Source organism: Panthera uncia (assembly GCF_023721935.1).
Source record: "Panthera uncia isolate 11264 chromosome A1 unlocalized genomic scaffold, Puncia_PCG_1.0 HiC_scaffold_17, whole genome shotgun sequence".
Classification (NCBI taxonomy): Eukaryota; Metazoa; Chordata; class Mammalia; order Carnivora; family Felidae; genus Panthera; species Panthera uncia.
The window spans coordinates 125528730-125553934 of NW_026057577.1; the positions used below are offsets into that span (position 1 = coordinate 125528730).

Consider the following 25205-nt stretch of genomic DNA (forward strand, 5'->3'; position numbering starts at 1 on the left):
GTGGGTCACTTAGAAGCCTTTAATGATTCCCTAAAGAAATTAAATATAATCACTTCATCCAGGAGTCATGGACCTAGATGCCCCCAAATCAGTTTCCTCCCCTATTTTCCCACAAGGCCACGTCATTAGAGATAGAGTGGACCACAGGCAGCACATCTCACGCGTTCCACCTCCACACCTTTGGGAAGGCTAGAGTTGACTATCAAGAATGACCTCAGCCACACCTCTCTCAGAATTCTCCCCATCTTACAAGATTCTTCCTTTTGTCAGTCTGTCCTTCCCCTCCCTAACCCCTCCTTTTCTTAGAACCTCTTCACCATTGCCTCTTTCTCCAATTTCATTCTGTGTTACCATTTTCCCCATCCTGAACTATCACCATCACCGCCTACATTCTAGCCTCTCAGGACACAGGGATGGGAGATTGCTCACCTTAGCATCTTCTGGAGTACTCACTGAAGACACTCAAAAATGCTTATTCAATTTATCTGAAAATCCATTTTGCAGGGATTATGCATCCCTCTGAACCTTTTTTTTTTTTTTTTTAAGTTTATTTATTTTGAGAGAGACAGAGTCCCAAGCAGGCTCCGCACAGCCTGACGCGGGGCTTGAACTCATGAATCGTGAGATAATGACCCGAGCCGGAAACCAAAAGTTGGACACTTAACTGATTGAGCCACCCAAGGTGCCCCTCCTCTGAACCTTTAAAGCATGTACTTTATATCATTTATACAGTACTTGGATTCTGTCTTGAATATTAATTATTCCACATGCAAATGTCCTGTATCCTCAGTGAAAAGTACAAGTTCTCTGAAGAACCAGGTCTCCATTTTTATGAATGGATCCAGGAACTTGCATCTAATAGGTATTAAATATATATTCTTACAATATTTATGTGATTCCCCCAACAAAGCTGCATTTCTCCAAGGTTTTCTGTTCCTCAAAGTACACACCCCAGGGTTTTATAGTAAAAAAATTATACCACCCCCCCCCACACACACAATCTTATCCTTTCTTAGACATTTACAGTGTACATTAACATCTCAAAGGCACTGAGAAGTCCCATAATAAAGAAACCTAAGCAGGACATTTTCTAAACTTATTTGAGAAGGAAAACTTTTCTTGCTTATAAATCTGTTAATATACAGCAGTGCCACTTGGAGAAATCAACCTAAAGTATCTGAAGCAACACCCTATGCATAACTAAGTGCACAGCAAATCGCATATATAAGACATTTTATATTTTATAGTACATTTTCAACACATCATTACAACTGCACTCCCTCAATACACAGACTTGTAAGTAGGAAATGAAAAAGAAGGGAAAATCTCACTGTCTTGCTTTCCTCCAATCCCCTCTACTTGTTACTCAACATTCCATTCCTTCCTTTGTGCATGAAATCAACTGAAATCTCCTTTTCTTCAGTTACTGTGAGACACTAAGGATACAAGGGACCCAATTTATTCTTCCCATTAAGGGACTTGTTTGTTCCAGCTTATTAGAACTGAGAGGGTCCTTAGGTATAAACTCCAAATTATACTCTTGGGGGAAGAAAGGTAGGTTTTAGCATCAGGAAATCTACTTTGAAGACATAGAGAAATTAGGTGACTCGATTAATAATAAAACCTTAGCTTAAAGGAAATGTAAAGTTCCAAACGTAGAGTTATATCAATAAGGATTAAGTTTGTACATGGAAGAAAACCCAAAATAACAGTGGCTTAAACAAGATAGAAGTCTCTACATACAGTTTGAGAGGAGCCCAGAGCTGACAGGACAGCCCCAAGGACACCTGAGATCAGTGCTCCGTCTATCTGTTCCATCAACCTAACACAAGGCTTCCATCTTTAAGATCACCTCAGGGCCTAGGGGCGCCTGGGTGGCTCAGTCAGTTCAGTGTCCGACTTGGGATCTGGTCATGATCTCTTGGTTCTTGAGTTTGAACCTTGCATTGGGCTCCCACTGTCAGTGCAGAGCCTGCTTGGAAATCTCTCTCTCCCTCTCTCTCTACCCCTCCTCCGCTTGTACTTGTGTTAGTTCTCTCTCTCTCTCTCTCTCAAAATAAATAACCTTAAAAAAAAAAAAAAAGATTACCTCAGGGCCCAAAATAGCAGCTGGAATGCTAACCATCAAGTACTCATCCCAGTGGGGGAAAAAGATAATGATGGAATAGGCAAAAAATGTGTAGCTTTCAGCAGAGTGATAAAAGTCTTTCTAGAGCCCTTCTCCAGTCCTCCACGTCACTTCTTGTTGACGAGGACCTGGTCACACAGCTGAAACCAGCTCAAAGAAGACTGGGAAGTGTGGTCTTTTAGCTGAGTATGCTGCATCTCCAATTTTTTAAGTGGAGTTCTATCACTAAGAAAGACCAGGAGGAAGGATATTGGGCAGTCTACTAGTAATCTCTGCCATAAGTAAGGAAAAAGACGTTAGACTCCTACTACCTTCAAATGCTGGTCAGAAGTTATTTAGCCCAATGTCTCCCAAGCCCATTCATTGATAAGAATCACCTGCAAGGGATGGGTGGTGAAAGGGTGGGAGGAGATTCTCACTGAAATATAGATTCCCAGGCTCCACCCAGACCTACTGAACCAGAATCTCCAGGGAGAGGACCTGGGGATCCCTGTTTTTAGCAAGTACCCTAGGTGATTCTTATCATCGAGCAAGTATGGGAAACAATGAAATCCAATCTTCCAACCAACTTGGCCGTCTCAGCAAATTCCTGAGACTTGGGGCCTCAGAGGCAGTCAGTCAGAGACACGGAAGTTCTTTCTCATACTGGGGGAACTTCTGTCAGAGGGCCTGCCCTGTGGGAAGAGACCAAGGGTGCTTCACCATAAAGAAATTACAAAAACAATTATGAATCAAGCAACAAAGTGTTTTAACCGGCCATCTCTGTCACATGAACAAATCCGATCATGTAAAATCAGCCCATTTCCTTACGGAAAGCTTTAGGATGATTTTTTTTTTTAACATTTATTTATTTTTGAGACAGAGAGAGACAGAGCATGAACGGGGGAGGGTCAGAGAGAGGGAGACACAGAATCTGAAACAGGCTCCAGGCTCTGAGCTGTCAGCACAGAGCCGGACGCAGGGCTCAAACTCACGGACCGCGAGGTCATGACCTGAGCCGAAGTTGACAGCTCAACCGACTGAGCCACCCAGGCGCCCCTGATTTTTATTATATTATTTGAGAAAGTGCCCCGGGCAGCGTAGAGGCAGAGAATGATGAGGGAGGGAGGGAAAGAGAGTATCTTAAGCAGGCTCCATGTTCGTTCTGCCTCCAAACTAAGGAACTGAGGACATGTTAGTTACCTGTATTCTAACCATCCTAGCAGCTTTGAAACCCAGGGGACCTAAGGACAAATGTGATGGATGAACCCTAGGACTGCAGGGGATTTTGACTTCATTCGCTCCCTCACCCAGGCTAATACTGAGAAAATCTGGTGGGGGGAGAAGAGGGCTTAATGATACCAGAAACCGCTTCTATCTGGCATGACCTTTCCATGGATGAAAAAGATTCCAAACTTATATTTGGTCTGATGTTTCCTTATGAGTGAGGAATTAACCCTTGGAATGTCACGAATAAAAGAATGAAGTGTATTAAAGGGAGATTCCTTTTCACCTACTGGGGTTATGTTCTGAATTATGTTCTCCAAAAAAGATAGGAAGTCCTAACCTCCAGTACCTCAGAAAGTACCTTATATGGAAATAGGGTCTTTGCAGAGGAAATAGAGTTAAAATGAGGGTAGGCCTCAGTCCAATGACTGGTGTCCTTCTTAAAATGGGAAATTCGGACAGAGACAGACACGCGTGGAGGGAAGCCAGCCGACGTGAAGACGGAGGACTGGAGCCTGGAGCCGTGGTGCTGCAAGCCAGGCTGCTAAAGATGGCCGCAGGCTATTGGAAGGTAGGGGGGAGCAAGGAAGATAGGCTTCAGAGGGAACATGGCCCTGCCGCCATCTTGCCTTCAGACGTCTAGCCTCCAGAACTGCGAGACAAGACACTATTGTTGCATCTAAGCCCCCACCCAGTTTACGGCACTTTGTTATTTCAGCCCTAGTAAGTGAATACAGTTGGTTAGTGGGGATGCATTTCCTCACCAAGGTCAAATTCAATAACCTCAGTTTAAGACTGAAGCTATTTGCCTATACAACTGAGTGGAGAACAAAAGAACCACAAATGCAGGACCACGTGAAAATAATTTAAACTGCCTTTAAGCCAGGCTTCACATTGCACTTTTCTCCGGGATGGTTTGAAACCCAGGTTCCTCCACTTATTATTAATGACAAGGGCGGGTATTCTGTTGCCTCGAAGATCAGGGACTATCCACAACGTTGCTTCCTTACTACATGACTGCTTGTTAACCTGGTTCTAAACACTTTCTACTCAGGACAATCTTCACAGAAGCCTTAAAATTACCCAGGCCAGGGGGAGCCTGGGTGGCTCAGTCGGTTGAGTGTCCGACTTTGGCTCAGGTCCTGATCTCACGGTTTGTGGGTTCGAGCCCAGAGCCTGGAACCTGCTTCGGATTCTGTGTCTCCCTTTCTCTCTGCCCATCCTCCACTTCTCGCGCGCTCTCTCTCTCAAAAATAAACATTAAAAAAATTTTAAAAATACCCAGGCCACACTCCTCTTCAGAATATGAATTCAGTTGGTTTGGGAGTGGGTGGGATGAAGAACAGTAATAGTTTGTTGTTTTTTTTTTTTTAACTCCCCAGGTAATTTTAATGTGCAGAGGGAGTTAAGAACAACTGCCCAAGTTTATAGGGGTAAAGGTTTTTGGTTTTTTTCCAAACAATAGATGGGAGAGAAAACCCTCCAACTCCAAAATACTAGGAAAACCCATCCTCTGTGAAGTTGACATTAAGTATCCATTGTCTTTGAAAGTTGACTTTAGAAATCAAATTTCTATAGGAATAACATCACTATTTGATGGGCGATGACTCCACACAGGTTCTCAGGCACCTAATTTTATCTGTGGCATAACTGTCATTTATATCAATCCTACCCCTCCAAGGTTTTAATAGAAAGTAAAATTTTATTGTAGTTTAAAAAAAAAAAGGCAACTGATATTTTCACTATTTTAACTTGGCAAAATATCTACATCCAAAAATACCCACCACCAATGAAATATGTTTTAAGTAAATTTAAGAAAACTTTTTCTGTTTTGGTAAAAAGGGTAAGGTAATTACTTGATAGTTGTTCAACAGCTGACATGATTATATGGTCAGAACTCTGCAGACTGCTTACAAACACTGAAATTTCTTTCTTAGCTGTTTTGTTACTTTAAATATGGTTCTGAAGAGTATATTAAATTATATCTTCAATTACATGTATGTAAAACTCAGAGGGCAGCTTAGCTTTTTTTATACCACCTAATTTCTTGACAAGCTAACTTTTCCTTCCTCCACTTCAGAAACAAAAATTCATAAATACAGTAGACAAAGAAGACATCAAGAGCCTTTTTCTTCTTCCTTCCTCTCTCTCTTCCTGCCTCAATCTCTCTTCTCTTGACATTTGTTCAAAGCTTTGATTTTCCCCTTGGACATAAGGTCAGAGACAGATTTCCTGTCTACAGCTCTGCTTTGTGCTTAAGGAAACGTGAAAAAAAGCCCTGCATATTTCAAAGAAGGTCATTATAGCCACTATATACAATAGGATCACATTCTTTCCTCCTTGTTTGTCCTTAACCAATGGAGATTACAAGAAATGTCATGGGCAAGAGGAAGAAGAGGATACACTTTGAGTCGGAGGGAGCCTTGAACATGCTCCAATTAAGAAGTGCATTCTTTTTTCCAGATGCCCGTGGGACTTTGCACAACTCCAGTAAAAATAAATGTACTGCGTTCGGACTCCATTACAGAAGCAATTACCAGTGGACACAGAGATGGATGGGAGCAGAGGGGGTTGGAAAGAGGCCTGAACAGGAAACACAGAACTTTAAAGCTTAATGAGACTTTGGAGAGCATCTTATTTTACCCATGCGGAAGCCCAAGGAGGGGCACGGACTTGCAGGAGCCTCACACATGTACTGGCAAAGCCAAGGTCAGTAAACGCAGCCCGCTGTTCTGTCCACAAAATCGCCTGCCAAGTCTTGACGCCATCCGGAAGAAAAAGACGTTGAGCCAGCCTCTTTGCCTCTCTGGCCTCATGTTTTACATATTTATCATGTCTTAATATGCTGTAATTGATGGGGGGTGCTGAAAGCTAGAGGTCTTGACTGAGTTACCGCCTCTTGTTAAGAACATGAAAAGTTTTCTGCAGTGGGAAGAGGATACTTCTCATGAAATGCAATCCACAGCCCAAAGTTCAAGGTCAAAGAACCACATGTTGCATATCCAGAGGGACACAAGCATGACCTCTGTGCCCGTGAGATGGCACAGATAACCCGGCCTTTCAAGCTGAGAAAAGCACTCCTGCTGTAATGGGAGCCAGCAAGAGAGTACAAGGCATAAATCAGGAAAAAAAGTTTACCAGTACTTTGTGATACAGCATAATGGACAACAGGCCCAACACCAATGCAATGGTATTCTGAAATGAAAAACTCCTTCCACAAATCCAGAACTCCACGCCTCAAGTATCATCTTTAAAATGTGAATAGTGTCTTTGGGGCACCCGGATGGCTTAGGTTAAGCTTCCGACTCTTGATCTCAGCTCAGGTCATGATCTCACAGTTTGTGAGTTCGAGCCCCACATCAGGCTCTGTGTTGATGGTGCAGAGTCTGCTTGGGATTCTGACTCTCCTTCCCTCTGTCCCTCCCCTAGCTGTGTGCATGCACCCTCTCACTCTCTCTTTCTCTCTCAAAATAAATAAATAAAGTTAAAAAAATAAAATGTCAACATAGTGTCTAAATATCAGCCTCCAATCCATTACTCAGCCTGAGATATTTTGAGTAAGGGCCCACCAAATATGGGGAAAATCATAAAAGCAGGAAAAAAAATCCTTAAGTGACATTATATTTATGTTTACCTTATCAGAAATCTCATTGTGTCCAGTTTAATGGGTAACTTTTAATATGGGAAGACATACTCATTCCATGGGTCATACAAAACCAAGGCTGCTGAGGTGGGCGATCCAACATTTCAAGGAAAAGTATGAATTATGTGAAGGTCAAGTCCCTTTTTAAAAGTATATTAGGAGGCATAACAAAAATAAGGAAGTGGTTATAAATCTGAGTTCCAAGAATGGTAACTCCCTTGTATGGACAGAGAAACACAGTGGGGCGGAACAATTACATTCCTATGCTACAAGAACACTTAACAGAAAAAAAAAACCACAAAGGCCAAAATCACATTTAAAAAAATGCATTTCATTGGGATGCTCCACATTGAAGTTAGTGTTGTTCAACCAGCAGCCACAGCTCAAATTCTTAAGTTTCGACGGTAAATGGTCGGATATCACTTATTCAAATACAGAGGTGGTTTGCACACATCAGAAGGAAAAAACAAAGTGGTCATAAATCGGTTCCACAGGCAAAGAACCTAAGTGGGCTGGCCACGTCCCAAGCATAAAGACAAGGGCCGGACAGTGCTGAGGGAGAGATAACTTAGGTGATCAATATCCTTTCACTTCCAGTCTTATAGATGTGAGGTGTGCGTTTTCAGCTTTGTTTTCTTGTCAGGGTCTAATACAGCACTATCCAAGAGAAATCTAATGTAAGCCACATTTTCTATTTTTTGATAGCCACATTTTTAAAAATTAAAAAGAAACCTGAAATTATATTTATGTAACCCTACAAAACCAAAATAGTAGCATTTCAGCATGAAATCAACATGAAAACTATTAATGGGATAGTTTACATTTTTTTCATCCCACATCTTCAAAATCATGCACATTTATAGGAAGTACATCTCCATTCTGGTGCTACATTTTTATCAGAAACACTTAACATGTAATTAAATTCCATGAAATCCAGATTAAAAAATTCATACTCCAGTTGTTCCAAACATAAAAAAACAAGTTTTCCAACATCTGAGTTAATGATTTTAAAATTTAAGTTTATCCAAGTAAATAAAATTACTTTATTGGTCATGCAAGCTACATTTCAAGCGCTCGACACACGCATGTGTAGGTGGCCACAAGAGTGGACAGGCAAAGTCTCCTACCCTCACGGAGTCATTTCTGTTTCCAACTTCTCACACAAGTCAGGCAATAAAACAAACTCAAAGTCAATCCACAGGAAAATAAAAATAATTTCTTCATTATCCAAAACCTTTATGAACTTCAGCTTATGGAATACAGAAATGGAACAAATACTATCTCCTAAAAAACCAAATTTGATACAGGAGATCTATAACTGGGGATAGAAAATATTGGGAAAGAAAAGTGAAGATTGTGTGCATTTCTGTCTTATTTATTCTTCACAATACCCTATAAGGGACGTATTTTTCTAAAATACCCATTTTTACTAACTAGGACACAGGCTCAGGGAAGTCAGAGATAGTTAGGTGGGGCACAGAGAATTTGAGACTAACTAATGAATGAAATTAACCCTTAGGTTAATATTTCCTGGCTTTGGTTCACAAAATGCAGCCCAGCCAGTCAAGTAATTCTGGATCCTGCCTCCCCCTAAGAGAGGTCAGGAGAAGACAGCTGGGAGCGTGCATCTGCATGGCTCTCCATTTTTAATGAAAACGACATGATCTAAAAACCCTTACAGTAACACACACAACTTTCTCTCTTAGGACTAAGTGCCCGGGAGTGGATCCCACTGACCAGCTGTGACAAAGCTTTCCAGGTGACTGCGCTGAACAGTGAGGCTGACAATTTATGGAGCCAGATTACACCTAATCTTCAGTTTGTACCAGGGTGGCCTGGCAGAGGGTGGGGAGAGCTTCCCTGGGCCCTACTCCCAGCATTAGGTAGACCTGGGATGAACCCAAGAATTTCTGCCAATTCCCCAAGATCACTGATGGTCTTGGCATCGTGCTTGGAGAACCACTGAACTATAAGAAAGATAAATGTACTTAAATGAGGTGAAGAAAAGAACCACCACAGATTCTCCTAACCTTCTTCATTAGGGCAATCTACTAGGCTTACGACAACATTAGCAAAGGGCCGGAAAGTCACTGCTGGGAGCAGAGATGTGCTGGAGTCACAGGTTGTAGCTTCCTCTTACCTTCAGGACAGAAGATGCAAAAATGTAGACCTAGGGCCCAGAGACCTTTTTATTCCAAGCTAACTCATGCTGAAACCTCAGGGCCCCCACACGTGTATGGGTTCTTCCAAGGCCTAGAAATATGCTCACAGAGCCAGAGAGACAGACACAAAATCTTTTGGTATTTCTTAAAACAAGGACTCCCTTATATTTTTGTATAAACTGTAGGCTCCCCACAATGGATCTGCCCTTGGAAACCTCTTGTCCCTGTTCATATCCTCCAGATTTTTTTCCAGGAAGAGAAAAACATTAAAAGTTTTCAAACATCACAAATGTGTTTAGCACTTAATGTTTTTATCCCTTAATAGTAACATATGACACTGTTTTAATAGATTTCCAGTTTTTATAGATTTAAAAGTATCGCCCTGCTGAATATCCTTAAAACTAAATATTTTTGCCCATCCCTATGTCCTCAGTGTTCCTCTAAGTAGAAGTGTTGATACGTACCAAATGCATGTTTTTCACTTCTTTTAATTATGTCATGTAATTTTGTAACTTGAATCTCTCTTCACTTAATTTCTCATATGCACTTTCCCAGCTGCTACATAATTTTTTAAGCTTAACATTTTTAAGGACTCTAGAACATTCCTCTCTATGGATACAGAATAATTTGCCTACTTCTTTTTTAATTTTTTTTTTTAATGTTTATTTATTTTTGAGACAGAGACAGACAGAGCATGAATGGGGGAGGGTCAGAGAGAGAGGGAGACACAGAATCCGAAGCAGGCTCCAGGCTCTGAGCTGTCAGCACAGAGCCTGACGCGGGGCTCGAACTCACGAACCATGAGATCATGACCTGAGCCGAAGTCGGAGGCTCAACTGACTGAGCCACCCAGGCGCCCCTAATTTGCCTACTTCTGCAACATATGTGTTACTCTCCATTTTTTCCTTGTAGTACAGTACTACAAAAAACTCCATTTTTTTTTTTTAACGTTTATTTATTCTTGAGACAGAGAGAGACAGAGCATGAATGGGGGAGGGGCAGAGAGAGAGGGAGACACAGAATCGGAAGCAGGCTCCAGGCTCTGAGCCATCAGCCCAGAGCCGGACGCGGGGCTCGAACTGGTGGACCACGAGATCGTGACCTGACCTGAAGTCGGACGCTCAACCGACTGAGCCACCCAGGCGCCCCAAAAAACTCCATTTTTTAGATTACTTCCTTCACCTAGCTTCCGTTAAGCAGGCCAAAAATTGTAACAAGGGCTAACCCAATAGTACTGTAAACAAAACACGGGTTTGTGGTAGAAAAGTGAAATGTATAAACAGGGTTCACAATGGGCCTGAAAGTATCAGAATCTCAAAGATAAGGAATAGTCACTACATTCGACCCGGGGCCTAAACATGAGACCTGTGTCTGTCTCCAAGGCTTACTGGACCATTCTGAAGAATTCTTTCAAAACTAGGAACAAGTTGCCCAGAATCTTTTTGACAAACGATAGCAAAATGACACACAGATTGAGTCACTGACCCATAAAAATGGAATAAGAATCCCAGCATCCTTTCAATGAGGTTGGGACAGCTGCCCCATCATAACCGGGGCACAAACGCTGTTTTGTTTCCGGTAACAAGTAGGCCTGTTCTTAATAACACTTGGGTCTCAATGTGGATAATTTTTGCCTGTGAAACACAGGCTAGTTAGCCTACACCAAAGCTCATGACTGGCCTTGGTCATGTGGCTCTCAAAGCACGTGAGCTAAGGAGCCTTGGATACAAAATCATTTCACAGTTTGGATGCAAAGCGAGTACAAGAGTGGGTTGTATCTAACAAGCCTGGCCTTCCCATAATGCTCCTTAATGTCACATAACACAATCAAAAGCAGCAGAGAGGACATTCAGATCACGCTAAAGGGAACCCATCTGGAAAATCCTGCTGTCCTTTTGTTTTCAGTCCAGAGCATGGGAGAATAGTAAATACTGAGTGAAGAGGGGGCAGACGAATGAGGGGTGACGATGAACTGTATTTTCATGCCACCCTTACTCATTCACTCAACACAGTGCCTGGTGCCCGGAACTAGTCTAGATGCTGCAGACTAAGCAGGGACCATGATCTCATCCTATCGTGACCCAGACTGCCACCTGCCACTCAAATCCACATGTTCACTGTGGGGGAAGGGCAGACGTGACTTTACAAATAACACTCAAAAAGGCAGGAATCTACAGTACCAGACTCCCACCGCTCGCTGAACCCTCACCAGAGCCTATGAAACCACCCCCCTTCCCACTATTCCCAGAGCACAGCCAGGGCCCTGACACCTGTCACAGCACCCCGACACCTGTCACAACGCCAGAGCCACCACTGGGACAGCTGTGTACAAGCACAGCCAACCTGGTCTACGCAGTGCTCTTTGTTATTTTCACATCAGAAAACGATACAAACATTCTGTGAGTCTCAGGGTCCAGTCTGCCTCTGAGAGCCTCCTCTCCAATGCCCAACCTCCCAAAAACAGGTCTAACCACTTTGCTTTCCATGTTCTCCACCCAGCTCTTATCTCTGGCACCAAAGGCTTTCAAACCAGTCCTGTGCATCTGGCTAGCTGGCTTCACTGGAACATGTCTTGGTCAAAGTTTACCCATGATTATCACCTGTCAGCTGTCACCGGAAAATTGCAAAGGAGAATCTGAAATCCAATTACAGGCCTTTACTTGATGGGCTGGAATCGTGTTTTGCGTCCCTGAGGGCAGAGGCTTGGGCACAGCAGCAACCACAGACACTGCAGGCAGGTAGGACTTCTGGATCCAGAGTCCCCAGGCACGAGTCTTGGCTCCTACTTCACCTCTGTGATTTGACTAGTGCTAGAAGTTGAACTGAATTATGGTTTAACTGAATTATGGGTTGAATCCCATAATGCATGTTGAAGTCCTAACACTTAACCAACATGCCTCACAATGGCTCAGAAATCGGTCTGTGGCCGAGGTAATTAGTGAAGATGAAGCCATTCTGGAGGAAGGTGGGACACTAACCCAAAACGACTGGTGTCCTTATAAAAAGCACATGTTTGGACAGAGAGACAAAAAGAGGGAGTGCTCCATGAGAAGACGAAGGCAGAGGTCAGCCAAGGAAAAAGCAAAGACTGCCAGTAAGCCACCGGAAGCAGGGAACAGATTCTCCTTCAAGCCTCACACCTCCTCACAACACCTTGATCTCCGCTGTCTATCCCCCAGAACTGTGCAACGATACATCTTTAGTGCTTAAGCCACTCTGTTTGTACTACTTTGTTTTACTTTGGTATGGCAGTGCTAGCAAACTAACACAGCAAATCACTATGTCACAGTTTTCTCGTCTGTAAAGTTGCGATAAAAATGCTAGTTCTCTAATAAAGAGGAATAAATCACAATTTGTTACGTTGCTTAGATAATGCCTGACACAGAAGTGCATTTTAATGTTATGTAAATAGTCTCAATATTTAAAAAAAAAATTTAATGTTTATTTTTGAGAGAGAGAGAGAGAGAACACGAGCAGGAGAGGGGAAGTGAAAGAGGGAGACACAGAATCCGAAGCAGGTTCCAGGCTCTGAGCTGTCAGCGCAGAGCCTGACGCGGGCCTGAATCCGTGAACCGTGAGATCACGACCCGAGCTAAAGTCAGACATTCAACCGATGGAGCCACCCAGGCGCCCCTCCATTTCTTTTTAAATCAAGTAGATTCTAATTTTTTTATATTTATTTTGGAGACAGACTGTGCAAGTGGGGGAGAGGCAGAGAGAGAGGGGGACAGAGGATCCGAAGCAGGCACTGCGCCCACAGCAGAGGCCGATGCGGGGCTCGAACTCACAAACTGAGAGATAATGACCTGAGCTGAAATCGGATGCTCAAGCAAATGAGCCAACCCAGGTGCCCCAGATTTTTTTTTTTTTTTCAAAGTTTCCTACCATCTCTTCCCACCAAACTGCTTAGTGAAACACAAGTACAATAATAAGCCCACACTAGATTTCTCAGGGGAGGAGAGGCACTTACACTTGGCTGGCATGCCCAGAACAGGGTGTGGCCCTGGTATATTAACAGGAATCCAGATTTCCTCCCTGCTCTTCATCTACACCCACACAAAGTACCACATCCCTCCCCCCCTCCCCACAGCAGTCTTCATCCCAGCCTTGGCCTTAGTCCTGGCCCTTTTCTCTGGTTGGTCTCTCAAAACCCCCTTTGTCCTTTTGCCCAAAGTCATTAAACCTCATTCTTTAGTTTCACCCACCCACCCCCAGTTTTCAGTGCTATGCCGTCCATCCCTCCCATCATCTGACTTTATTTCCCGTTCTTTGTCTGTGTTCATCTCCCTCTTCATTTAGGCCCACCCCTCCCCCCCTCCCCCAGAGTCCCACCAGTACTGGTTTCCTCTGGTAATCCTAACCTACCCAGTCAAGAAGCCCAACCCCAAATTCATCTCCTCTGTGAAACTCCTATGGTATTTATCACCTGCACTCCTTGTAAATGACACAAGCCTTGTACCGCTGTAATGCTTCATGCACATCAGTCACAGTGTTGCCTAGAGAGTAAACTTTTGAGACCATGCATTCATCCCACATTACTGAGGAGCTACTAATGCCAGGCACTGTATTAGGCACTGGGTCAACTAATATCAGCTACAGTGGACCAGATTTTATCCTAATCCTCATGATGATGCTAAGGGAGGTGCTGCATCACTCTGGCTTACAGATAAGAAAACCTAAGATCAGAGAGATTGTATAACTTGCCTAATAGCATGTAGGCAGTAAGAGACAAAACTGGGACAAGACAGAAAGCAGGACTAAGAAATAGTACAACGGGTCAACTATACTCAGACCCCACAGAATGTGTATTAAGGCATTGTCCATTTGGAAGGCTGTCAATGGTTATCACATATATAGCACCCATGTATATGTATACACATAAAACACACAAATTGACATCCTTCCAAATGGACAACGACAATGCCTTAATCCACATTATTGGGTATCTGATTCTAGAAATAAAATATAACTATATATCTATATAATATATATCTCTGAAGGCAGAGCTAGTTATTCAATACTATAATGACTAGATTAAATAGGCATGCCTAACAAGTTTGTAGATGACTCTGTGATTCTAAGAACCCGAATTTAAAATGATGCAAAAACTAGAGAAACAGATGTATCAAACAAAATAAAATTTAACTAGGATAAATACAGTGCCCTGAATTTGGGTTCAAACATCCAACAGAACAAGCACATGAAGAGAAAGACAGGGCTCTGCAAGCAAAAGTAGAAAAGAATAAAAAAAAAAAAAAAACAGGTATGAATCAAGAGGGGGACATGGCTGCAGAAAAAATATGATCTTAGGTTATGTCAAGAAAGCTATATGCCTGGGAAATGGAAATGCCACTATTTTAAGTTCCTTTGGAACAAATCTAATTCACTCAGAATTCTAAGCCCCACAATTTGAGACTCAGAGTGGCATACATGGTAAGAGGAAATTAACTGACGCAAGAATCCTCAGATTCCACAGGTTCATAAATTGCATGTCGACTGAATGAATGCATGCACTCGGTATAACCTAAAACTAAGTTTATAACGTGTAATTGTAGGCTGATGTCATTCCCAAACTTTCCTATGAAGGTATGGATCAGGTCTCGACAGAGACCTATCTGTGTAAACAATCCCAGAATGATGGCTGTAAAATGGTATACTTAATCAGGCCCCTGTTAATCCCACATTTTATCACAGCAGGTCACACAACATATTACTAGACTCAAAAGAAAAAGCCTGATTGATAACCTAATGTCACCAGTTGCAACACTCAGGGGCAATTTCCGTTTCTAACATGGAAAAGGCATTTAATTTTACTGAAACAGCATGTTGCAACAGTCTTGCACCAACAGGACAATGGGGAATTGGCAAAGAGCAGCCCCTATTCCCTCCTGGGGTAGAAGTAATCAAAGCTAAGAACATTTGGCACACTTTATCATCCAACTCCCAAATGGAGGCTCACGGTGGATATCACCTGCGGCTGAGTATATTCGCTTTCTAGGGCTGCCACAAAAAGGTACCCCAAACTGAACGGAAATCTGTTGTCTTACAGTCCTGGAGGCTAGAGATCAAGGTTCCCACAGGGTCAGCTCCTTCTGAGGGCTGTAAAGGTGAATCTGTTCATGCCTCTTTCCTCACTTGGGGTGGTTTGCTGGCAATCTCTGGCACTTCTTGACTTTTAGACACCATCCAACCTCTGCCTTCATCTATGCAAGGCGTTCTCCCTGTGTCCTTCAGTTTTCCCTCTGTGCACATCGGTCTGTATGTCCAGATTTCTGCTTTTTATAAGGACGCCAGTCATACTGAATCATGGCTTACCTTAACGACCTCATTTTTTCTTTAATATAATTTGATTACCTCTGTAAAGATGCTATTTCCAAATAAGGTCACATTCTGAGATACTGAAGGTGAGAACTTCAATATATATTTGGGAGGGGGGTGAGTGGGGGCAGGCAACTCAACCGCAGCACTGAATTCATCTTCTCCAGGGTCCATTCCCTTTTCGCCTCTCTGGATTTAGCTGGTTTGGTGGATGCCTAGCTAGAGGAAAGGTTTCCTGCCTCCCCTGCAGCTAGGTAGAGGCATGTGACTAAGCTCTGGACGGTTCCATGTGAGGGCACGGATTTGTACACCTTCAGGATCACAGCCTTTCAGAAGAAAAATGCTTGTGTTCCATTTCTCTCTACTCAAGTCTTAAGGAGACAGAAAAAAGACTATGCAACATGAAGAGCAACATAGACCAGCACAGTCCAAAAGAATTATAAGGCAAGACTTTCAACTTTCTAAGGAGCCATATTTGGGGTGCCTGGGTGGCTCGGTTGGTTGGGCGTCTGACTCTTGCTTTCAGGTTAGATCATGATCTCAGGATTGAGCCCACCATCAGGCTCCACACTCAGCGTGAGATTCTCTCTCTCTCCCTCTGCCCCCTCCCTTGCTGCACACGCTCTCTGAAAATAAAAAAAATAAAGTATCTAGGACTCATATTTAAAAAATAAAACAGGGGAAATGAATGTTTACTTAATCCAATATGTCCAGAATATTAGCACTTCAATGTCTAATGATGACAAAAATAGTAATATTTTACATTCCTTTTCTGGTACTAAGCCTTTGAAGTCTGGTATGTATTTTATAGTTACAGAATACTATATCTCAATTTGAACTAGCCACATCTCAAATGCTCAAGGGCCACGTGTGGCCACTGGCTACTGCAGTGCACAATGCAGCTGTGGACAGTGGCAAAAGGACATCATAGAAGGATCTGGGTCCCCGATGCATCTATGGAGCAGAGCTATCCTTGAGCTGGCCCTTGAGTGATTAAAACTTTAACTTAAGAAAACAATTTCTAGGGGTGCTTGGGTGGCTCAGTCAGCTGAGCGTCCAGCTTCAGCTCAGGTCATGATTTCACGGTTCATGAGTTCTAGCCCCGTGTCAGGCTCACTCCTGTCAGTGCGGAGCCCGCTTTGGATCCTCTGCCCCCAAGGCCTCCCCACCCCTCTCCCGTTCACACTCTCTCAAAAATAAATAAACATCAAAACAAAAAATTTCTATCTTATTTGACTTCAGGGTATTTGTTATAACAGCTTATCCCATACCATAATAAATATGTCTACTGGACCTCATAGAGGACCCTGCGGCTTCTCACTTATGAAACGGAGAAGAATGGGTACTTCCATGAAGTCATGTGGACTCCCATGAAAAACCCCACCAAAAAAGCAGCCCCAGTTTGAAAACTGCCATGGCAACATCCTCAGCACTGGGAAATACATCTCAGAATAAGCCCATCCAAGAAGAACATGTGGTTCTTCAGAGCTTTCCTTGTTCTATTCCCACATTATAAATCTCTCCATTTCTCAGCCGTTAGCCTATGGAATAGCCCAGGGGAAAGGCAGGAGTTAGAGACCATCAGATCATTTGGCCTCCCAAGAAAATAAAAATGAAACCCTTTCAGACAGTACTTGCCAAAAAGTTAAAATATTTTTCATTAACGCAAAACCACCCTAATAATTCGACAACCAAGTTGATCACAACATGCTGACTCTCCTTATTTAAAAGGAGGTAGGGACTCAAACAAAAGGAAAGTCAAGGCTAGTCACGTCACCTTTATAGATATGTTGGGCCTTTAGCTAATGCAGACACCTGGTGCAGTAATAAATGGAAACAACCACCTCTATACAGAAAACATCTTTGGGTGGAAACTCAACTGAAAAGCACCACGGGATGAACTCAGAAGGAATTCCTACACTTCATTCCCAAGGAGAAGGTACATACAAGAATTTGTCACACACAAAACACTGAGGTCAGCAAGAGTTCCAAATGATTAGGTAATTAATTCAGAATAAAGTGATAAGAAGTAATAACCTAGATGATTCACTGCTTGTGTAGACTATCAGATTTCCCCAAGTGGAGGGGCCAGGTTCTGAGTTTCATACTCGTCTCCAGCTGCATCTGGAATGGATCAGGTTTAACCAAGAGTTCCTGGACTTACTGTCAGGGATAACTAAATAAAGCTGGGATCCAAGTAGCCAGCAATGAGGCTCTGTTTAGAAATACACTTTTTTGTTTTGTTTTTTAGGTATAGACGTTTTTATCTGCTCCAGGGGAAGAGCAGAAGTAGCATCTATTCTCTCTTGCTTTAAAAGTTAAGGTCGAAGTGTATTTTGCCTCCCAGGAAACAAACAACCCAAGATCTTGCCAGACCCTCCTCTGCCACGGGAATAACACTAACGTTGGTGAGCTCTGCCACTATCGGGAGCGTTCATACAATGCAGTCATTGCCTGGGTCTTTGTGCTTAGGGCAGTAGAACAGAATTTATCTCGTGCAGTTTAAAGCTTTGGAATTTAGGAATGAGAATGCCCCATGTCAGCAAGCGTGTGCAGCGGGTGACAGGGCAAGCTCTGGTGGCAAGGAAAACCGGGGTGCGTATCTCTCTGCCATTGATCAGATGTGTGACTTTGAGCAAGCTACTTCACTCCCCTACCTTAATTTCTTTCTCTGTAAAATGTTATTATAACAATGGTCTTTACTGGAAAAAGTCTGGTAAGCATGACGTGATAAAGAGCAGGTGACGAGCTTGGTACAGTGCCTGGCATGTAGTCAGCAGGTGATAAATGAGGCCTCTCCTCCTCCTTTCTGCTGTAGGTCAGAAATCGATATGCGTTTACTCTGGCTACTCATATTATGTACTAGGCAGACTAAAAAACTGTGATACTCTGGCCTCTATTAGACACTGAAAATAGTCCACAAGATAAAGAAACTATGGCACTAAAGTCATAAGCATGCATCCTGAGGTGGGCGGGGCATGGGGGGAGCGTTGGGGGGATTGGGGCAAGGCTTCCGAGAAACTTCTCTGGGATGGAAAAGCCAGGAAGTACACTTTGGGTTCAACTGTGTTCCATTCCCCCCACTTCCCCAAACCCCCACCAGAACTGATAAGTTGAAGTCTGAAGTCAGTCAGAATAGGACCCGATCTAGAGACAGGGTCTTTACAGAGGTAATCAAATCAAAAGGAGGTCATTAGAGTGGGCTCTAATCCAATAGGATCGTGTCCTCATAAAAAAGGGAAACTTGGACACTGAGACACACCAGGGAGAACGGGCACGTGAAGAGGAAGACGGAGATCAGGTAGCGTGTCCACAAGCCAGTGATGGCCAGAAAACCAGGAGAAGCCAGGAGAGCTTGGAACAGATTTGCCCTCACGGCCCTCCCAGGAAGGGGCCCTGCCAACACCTTGAGCTCAAACTTCCAGCCTCCAGAACTGTGAGGAAATACATTTCAGTTGTTTAAGCCACTGGGTCTGTGTTTACAGCAATCCTAGGAAACTAATACAAGGTGAAATCAGGCAGCAGGCAGATTCCCCATTAGGAAGGGCTGACAAGACCTGGAAAATATGTACTATGACACAAACCTGACTGAATTTCTCCCCAGAAGTTTATGAGAGTCTCATACCTCCAACCCAAAAAAAGATCATCTCTGATGTATCTCTGATGTATTTTGACATTATGTGTATTAAAAAAAAAAGAGACTTAGCTTTACGGTAGATTTGGCCAAGGTTCCTCTGTCAACAGAGACTTGGATTTTAAATACTCCCATGGTGTGTGTGTGTGTGTGTGTGTGTGTGTGTGTGTGTGTGGTGTGGAAGAGAGACTTGGGCATCTGTAAAAACTTATTGCAAATGACCAAACACTCCTTGAAAAAATACCTTGGCAGAGATGGCGATTATCGACCTTCACAAGAGCAGCTCTCTCAACAGGCAACAAATTCAAACTCCTGTCTGAGCAGGATGTGTCTGGTTCCTCAAGATTCACAGGGTGTGTGCATTTCTTTGGCTGAAAGCTGCCATCATTAGTAGCTACTACCTAAAAAGTACTGCTAATTTAATATCTCATGGAGCCAGCCATTTTGAATTGCCTTGATTTTTTTTTTTTAATGGAATGTCCGCTGCTTCCCTATTACAATGAAAAACATAATTGGGAACAAATCTTACATAAAATTAAACACACACCCACAGAGTAAACTCTGAAGGCCTCAATCGTGTTTGAGAGGCATTTCTCAAGCTTTGTTACAAAGATCTTTCAATCCCATTTCCCATCCTTCAACCTCCACCCATTTCACTCAAGGCACTAAAAATTGGCATTCGCAAAGAAATTCCAGAAGCCTGAGCATTTTTATTAACAAAGGGAAATCCCAACCTTCTTGGCCTCATTTCTCATGATGACAGCTCATTTTTCCATGTGGAACCACATGCTAGTTGCTGCAAATATGTAAAGAGGTAAAGAAGCCACTTTCAGACTGTAGTCATAAAAGATATAAATAATGATGATTTAAAGCTCTGTGCTCATTTTATAAGCATAAAAGTCAAGTATATCCATTTTTAAAACTAGAATGAAAATTCATAGTGTTTTTATTAAAAGACTCGAGTCATGGCGTGGGCACTCTGCTGGGCTCTTCAAGTATTACTATTTTGCATGTCAAGGGCAAGTTTTTGAAACTGAGCTAGTGGCAGACTCCCGTACATGACCCTCCCCTCCTCTCCCATCCAGTATTCCAAATCCTACCCAGCCTCAAGGACCAGAAAAAGCTCCACCTCTGTTAAGCTCTCCCAATTTTTCCCATTTCCAGTGATTCACCCCTCTGAAAATCGATAGCATGAATCGTCCAGACCCCACAATTTAACAACTGGTTGTGTCACCCCTTTACTCTCTATTGTATATATGATGTGTATTTTGCCTTAGTTATTTCCTGCATGTAAGTTTTCTCCTCCCATCCTGGTTTGTGAGCTTATTAAAGAATCATACCTCACATTTCTCCTATATGCTCTCTAGTATCTAACCCAAGTTTAAGGATACCCAAAATAAAGTTACACATGTCAAATGAAAAATGTCATCTACCGAAGGGCAGGGGTTTAGCTTCATGATTCTCTTCAGCCTCTGTGGGTTACGGTAGGCTCCCAAGTATGTTTAGGGACTAAAGCAACCAGACAATGACAGAATCTAACCACAGCCCACAGAATTGGGCTCATCCCCCTATTATACTCACATAAACCTGACCTTGATTTGGTAGCCATATGAGTCAAGTGTTCCAGAAAGGAACTTGGATTAAATCTCTACCGGCATGATGGTCCCGGAGCAGCACAGTGACCTTAAAGGCATCCACAGGGGTCTCCTTTGGGTCACTCTTGTCCTTTTTCACTCCTGGGTTTTGCTCTCAGTGGCCTCAAACTGATCTGGCTGTAGACCTCCCAGACACAGGCTGGCTGAAACGTGATCATACCAGTGGGTCACCTGCCTTCTCTTTATGAAAGCATGAACATGATCTGCTGTCCCTCTTCTTCCTACCCCCCAGAAATACAAAGAACTCTTTCTTCCCCCTTCTCCTTTCAGACTCACACAAAGACAAGAAGGAAAATTTGATGGCTGATGGTTTAGGATGGTTATTTCAGAAAGACCACTCACTTTAGGTAAAGATTACAGTTCAGCTTATTTAACTGAACAGTTTAAAACCTGATTTTCATGTAATAAGTGACATGCATGTGAACATACACAATACCAAAAAAATTCAAACCAAAAGGCACACATTGCAAAGCAAGCCGACCTCCCCCAGCTACCCCCAGCTCTCAGTTTCCCTCCTCAGAGGCAGCAGCTATTATCAGATTATTCTGCCCTCCTGGCTATAGACACTTTTCAAACCCTACTTTTGATCATGGATTTCTGATTAAGAGAAGGAAGTATCTAACAATCATCTCCTGAATGCCAGGCCCTAAGATTAATGTGTTTTACATACATTAGCACATAGAACCTTCACAACAACTTTGGAAGGCTAATGTTATTTTCTCCACTTTTTGGGTGTGGAACCTGAGGGTCAGGAAAGGTAAGAGACTTGCACAAAGTCACCAGCCTAGGTCCAAAGTCACTTTCCAAACTGCTGACTGGATGAAATGGTTTTCAAAGTCAAATCTCCATCCAAATTTCCTTTTAGAAAGCCTGTGCTCTGTAACTGGGTTCCGATGTCAGAAAAACTGATTGTACAAAGTAGAGCTCTAAGAACCCAGACAAGTTACCATACCTCTCTAGGTCTCAGTTTGTCCATCTGTAAAATGAATCTAAGTGTAATACCTACCACATAAGGTTTGTGGCAAGATTCAATGAATTTCACACAATGAGCTTTGGATGGTACCTGATATAGAGTAAATTACTTCCTAACAGTTATTATCACACGGCTGATTGACAAATGGACAAACAGACCCAAAATTTGATGTTCTGATCAAATGTCAAAAGCAATCCGATATTGTCTGGCCCCATGGTAACAATTTCCTTTGCTCACTCGTCCAAGCTGCTCCTCTAACATTTCTTCTCTTAGCACTAACTTCCAAAATCACAGTCTTTCTGCTGCCAAATCCCAGAAGCTTTTAATAGTGTTATTATTGTGTTTTTTTAATCACTGCAACAGTTCCATTTTTATTTAAAAACTAGATTCCAGCAACACACTCCCAACTGACGCCAGTTTTTAATTTTTTAAACCAAAAGTTTATGTGTCTATCACTTCCCCCTACCCCAGTTCATGTATCATGGAACTCTAGACTGATTAAATTTTGCTAAAATAATCTCAACTGTATAAATGGAAGCTACCCAAATTCCTCTAGAATGGAAAAGACATTTGTTAACCTGGTCACACAATGTACTAACCCATCCATATCTGGGCAACACTCTCCATCTAATTGCCTTTTTGTTCTCACTGAAAGCCAGATGAGATCTGTAGGCCGTAGTATCATAGGGCCAGCAGATGAGGAGGCTGAAGTGGGTTTCTCAGGGGAGTAACAGGGGCAAAGGGCTAAGGAAGACCGACGACAACCGAGGCTCTCAGTGGCCAAAGACAAATTGGATGCTTCTGGCCAAGTCACTTCACATTGTCTAAGTTCCACTTAAGTTACTTTCACTTAAGGTGAAACCCAACTTTTTCTTGAAATCCCTTTCTGCCTCTAACCTCTAAGCGAGACAAAAATTTGCAACCATCCCACAAGCATCTCGACCAGTCTGGACTTTATCAGGGCAGTAAGTTACATGTCAAGATGCAGCCTCAAAAGATAAGCTTCAGCCAAAAGGAGGTGTGTGCATTTAACATGTGAGCCACAAAAGATGCAGCCTCCATTTACTGGAAAAATGCACCTGTGCCAAGCTGTCTTAGAACTCACGGCAAAACAATAAAATCCAGGTTCACCTTAATTACCTCATGGGAAAGGATAGCCACGCAAGCCCATTGTAAGGGTGACACATCTGGGCTTCCACCTGAGACTCTTCCATGAGCTTCTCCCATTCAATAATTCTGCCCAAAGGATGGGAGTTCCAGCTAGTACAAGACCGGAGTCCCAGCAGGGTTTATGAGAAGACCGTTTGTTAAGATATCATGTGTATAATCCTCTCCAGTTTCTCCTGTGGGAGACTTTGTTTCATAATCCTGACATCATAACTGGTTCCTCCAATCCAAAATCTTTTATGATGGATAACAAATGAGTGAGAACCCCAAGAATTCAGGGGGAGTAAAGGTGTTGTTTTACCACAAAAGCCTTAACAGAGTAAAAAAAAAAAAAAAAAAAGTTTCCTAAGGCCAAAGATGAACCAAGCTAACATGTCATTCCTTAACTACTCCCACGAGACTAGCTTCCTCCAAAAATGGCATTCCGAATCAGATTCGGGGGACTTTGGAAATGCTGAGGTTTTTACTGATTCTTTTCTTTAAGATATTTAATTTGACTCTTCCTTTCTCTACAAGGCACAGACGCCAGGAATAAAGAAGTCATTCTTGAAAGCTGTTCGCACAAACAGCAAAGAACCTAGAGCATGCCATTCACAAAAGCCACGCTGAGTTGAGGCCCAGAGTGTTCCTGGCTCCTGTAGTTGATTAACCCAGTGCCTTATCAAGGTAGGAATGGAGGGCTGTTCCTGCCGCCTCAGGAGAGTGAGAGTGGAGTAGGCAGACAGTGAGTCACGCAGCATACTTACGTCGCTCTTCCTGAACTTGGCTTTCAAGCTCTTCATGTTTAGTCCATTCAGCTTTCCAAAGCTCTAGAGATTTTCAACACCTAAGCAGAGAATGAATAAAAGAAAGAAATTAACTATTTAGGTTTCCAGATAAACACTACAGATATTCCCTCCTGCTAGGATTACAGCTTTTTGGCCATGGGCCACTGGGGTTGAGTTAGAAAGGTGTTCAGAATTAGAACCTAAGAAGTAGTAAAGAATGTGTTGTTTCACTCACGATATAGTCTCTAGAAGCTTCGGACATTTTCAAGTTAACCGAATCTAAGTTTTATCCCAACTTCCAAAACGTTAACAGAACAAGTTTAACTGTCATTGTACAAAATACAGTATCTGCGTGCAGCATGAGTTCCTATACGTGCTGTTCATGTTTTAATCCTACCATCCACCTCCTTTTGAAGGGCCACTATAGTAAAGAATGAGAAGGAAAACAGTTCATATTCCAGATGCCATTCATTCCATATTTATTTTTCTCAGTGTGGTTTCTTCTTTCCTCCTAAATGCACGCACAAGGCAGTTAGTAAAAAAAAAAATGCCAGGAACAACAAAACCTCCCTCTTCAAATACCTCATTCTGCAGGAAGCTGCTCTAAACAATGAAAAAGGCTCCCTTCCCCCCCCCCCCAAGGTCCTGGTGGGACCCAGCAATTCCAAGTTTGAGCTGGCAGAGTCTTAAGAAATCCCCTCATTTAGGAGTTCTGGGGTCCCCTGCAAAGTGAACGTGATTTTTTTAAAGTATTATATATGTACTTTTTTTTTTTTTTTCCAGGGAAGACAGTTCCTAGTTTTCATCAGATCCTGCAAGGAGTTGTCACCCTTCAAAAGTGAAGACTATTGATCCAGGCTAAGTGCCTCATGTTTCAGAGGTAGCAGTGGAGCCACAGAGAAGTCAGGAAACTTGTCACCGGCCAAAATCCTGCTTATGATGGAATTGAGAAACAGACCAGTAGTTGAACGCTTTTCCCACTGCCCTGTAGCTTTAAAACTAAAACCCAAAAGCAGAATCCTGTGCTAAAACACGGTACAGACTTTGTCTCTTTCACCCTTAAAACTGGAAAATTACAGAGTGTGGAACCTTTGCATTTAGGTCAAAAGGGCAAGAAAATCTGCGTGCAAGTTCCCAACACATAGCAAGCACTCTCTAAATGTAACTTCGAGCCTCACCTGACAAAGTGAGAACAGATGAACCTTAGCAGTACTGTCCATTTGGGCACGAAGGAAGAGCGGTCCCATGTTTACCCTTGCTGGACATTATTTTTCAAAAGCCTTTCAAAGCCATCTCTGTTCCTCTATTGCCCTTATCATTCTGGACTAAACGGATTTGAAGCAACAAAGGGAAAAAAACCAAGCCACTGAATGGCTGTACTCCTCCTTCCTTGTATCTTCATCACTGCCTCCAGAAGTTGTCCAGCGACTCTCTGGCTTCAAACATTGTTTACTTTCATTTTCGCTGCTGTCATTAAGCAGGGCCTTTGGATGAAGGGCACAAAAGCCCAGTCATCAGAAAGCCCTTCAGTGACATTAATCTGGAGCCCACA

The 25205-nt window shown here is 42.8% G+C and overlaps 1 protein-coding gene across 5 annotated transcripts in view; it reads right to left on the reverse strand.

The window, feature by feature from the left end:
• The window catches only part of RAI14 (retinoic acid induced 14), a 143316-nt gene that overhangs the window by 95065 nt on the left and 23046 nt on the right, over positions 1-25205 (reverse strand). For all 5 annotated transcript variants that reach the window (XM_049648211.1, XM_049648212.1, XM_049648208.1 and 2 more), the window contains exon 2: positions 23633-23712. In XM_049648211.1, the coding sequence (XP_049504168.1) occupies positions 23633-23668 (36 nt within the window). In that variant the 5' untranslated portion in view covers positions 23669-23712. The remainder of the gene's footprint in view (positions 1-23632; positions 23713-25205) is intronic.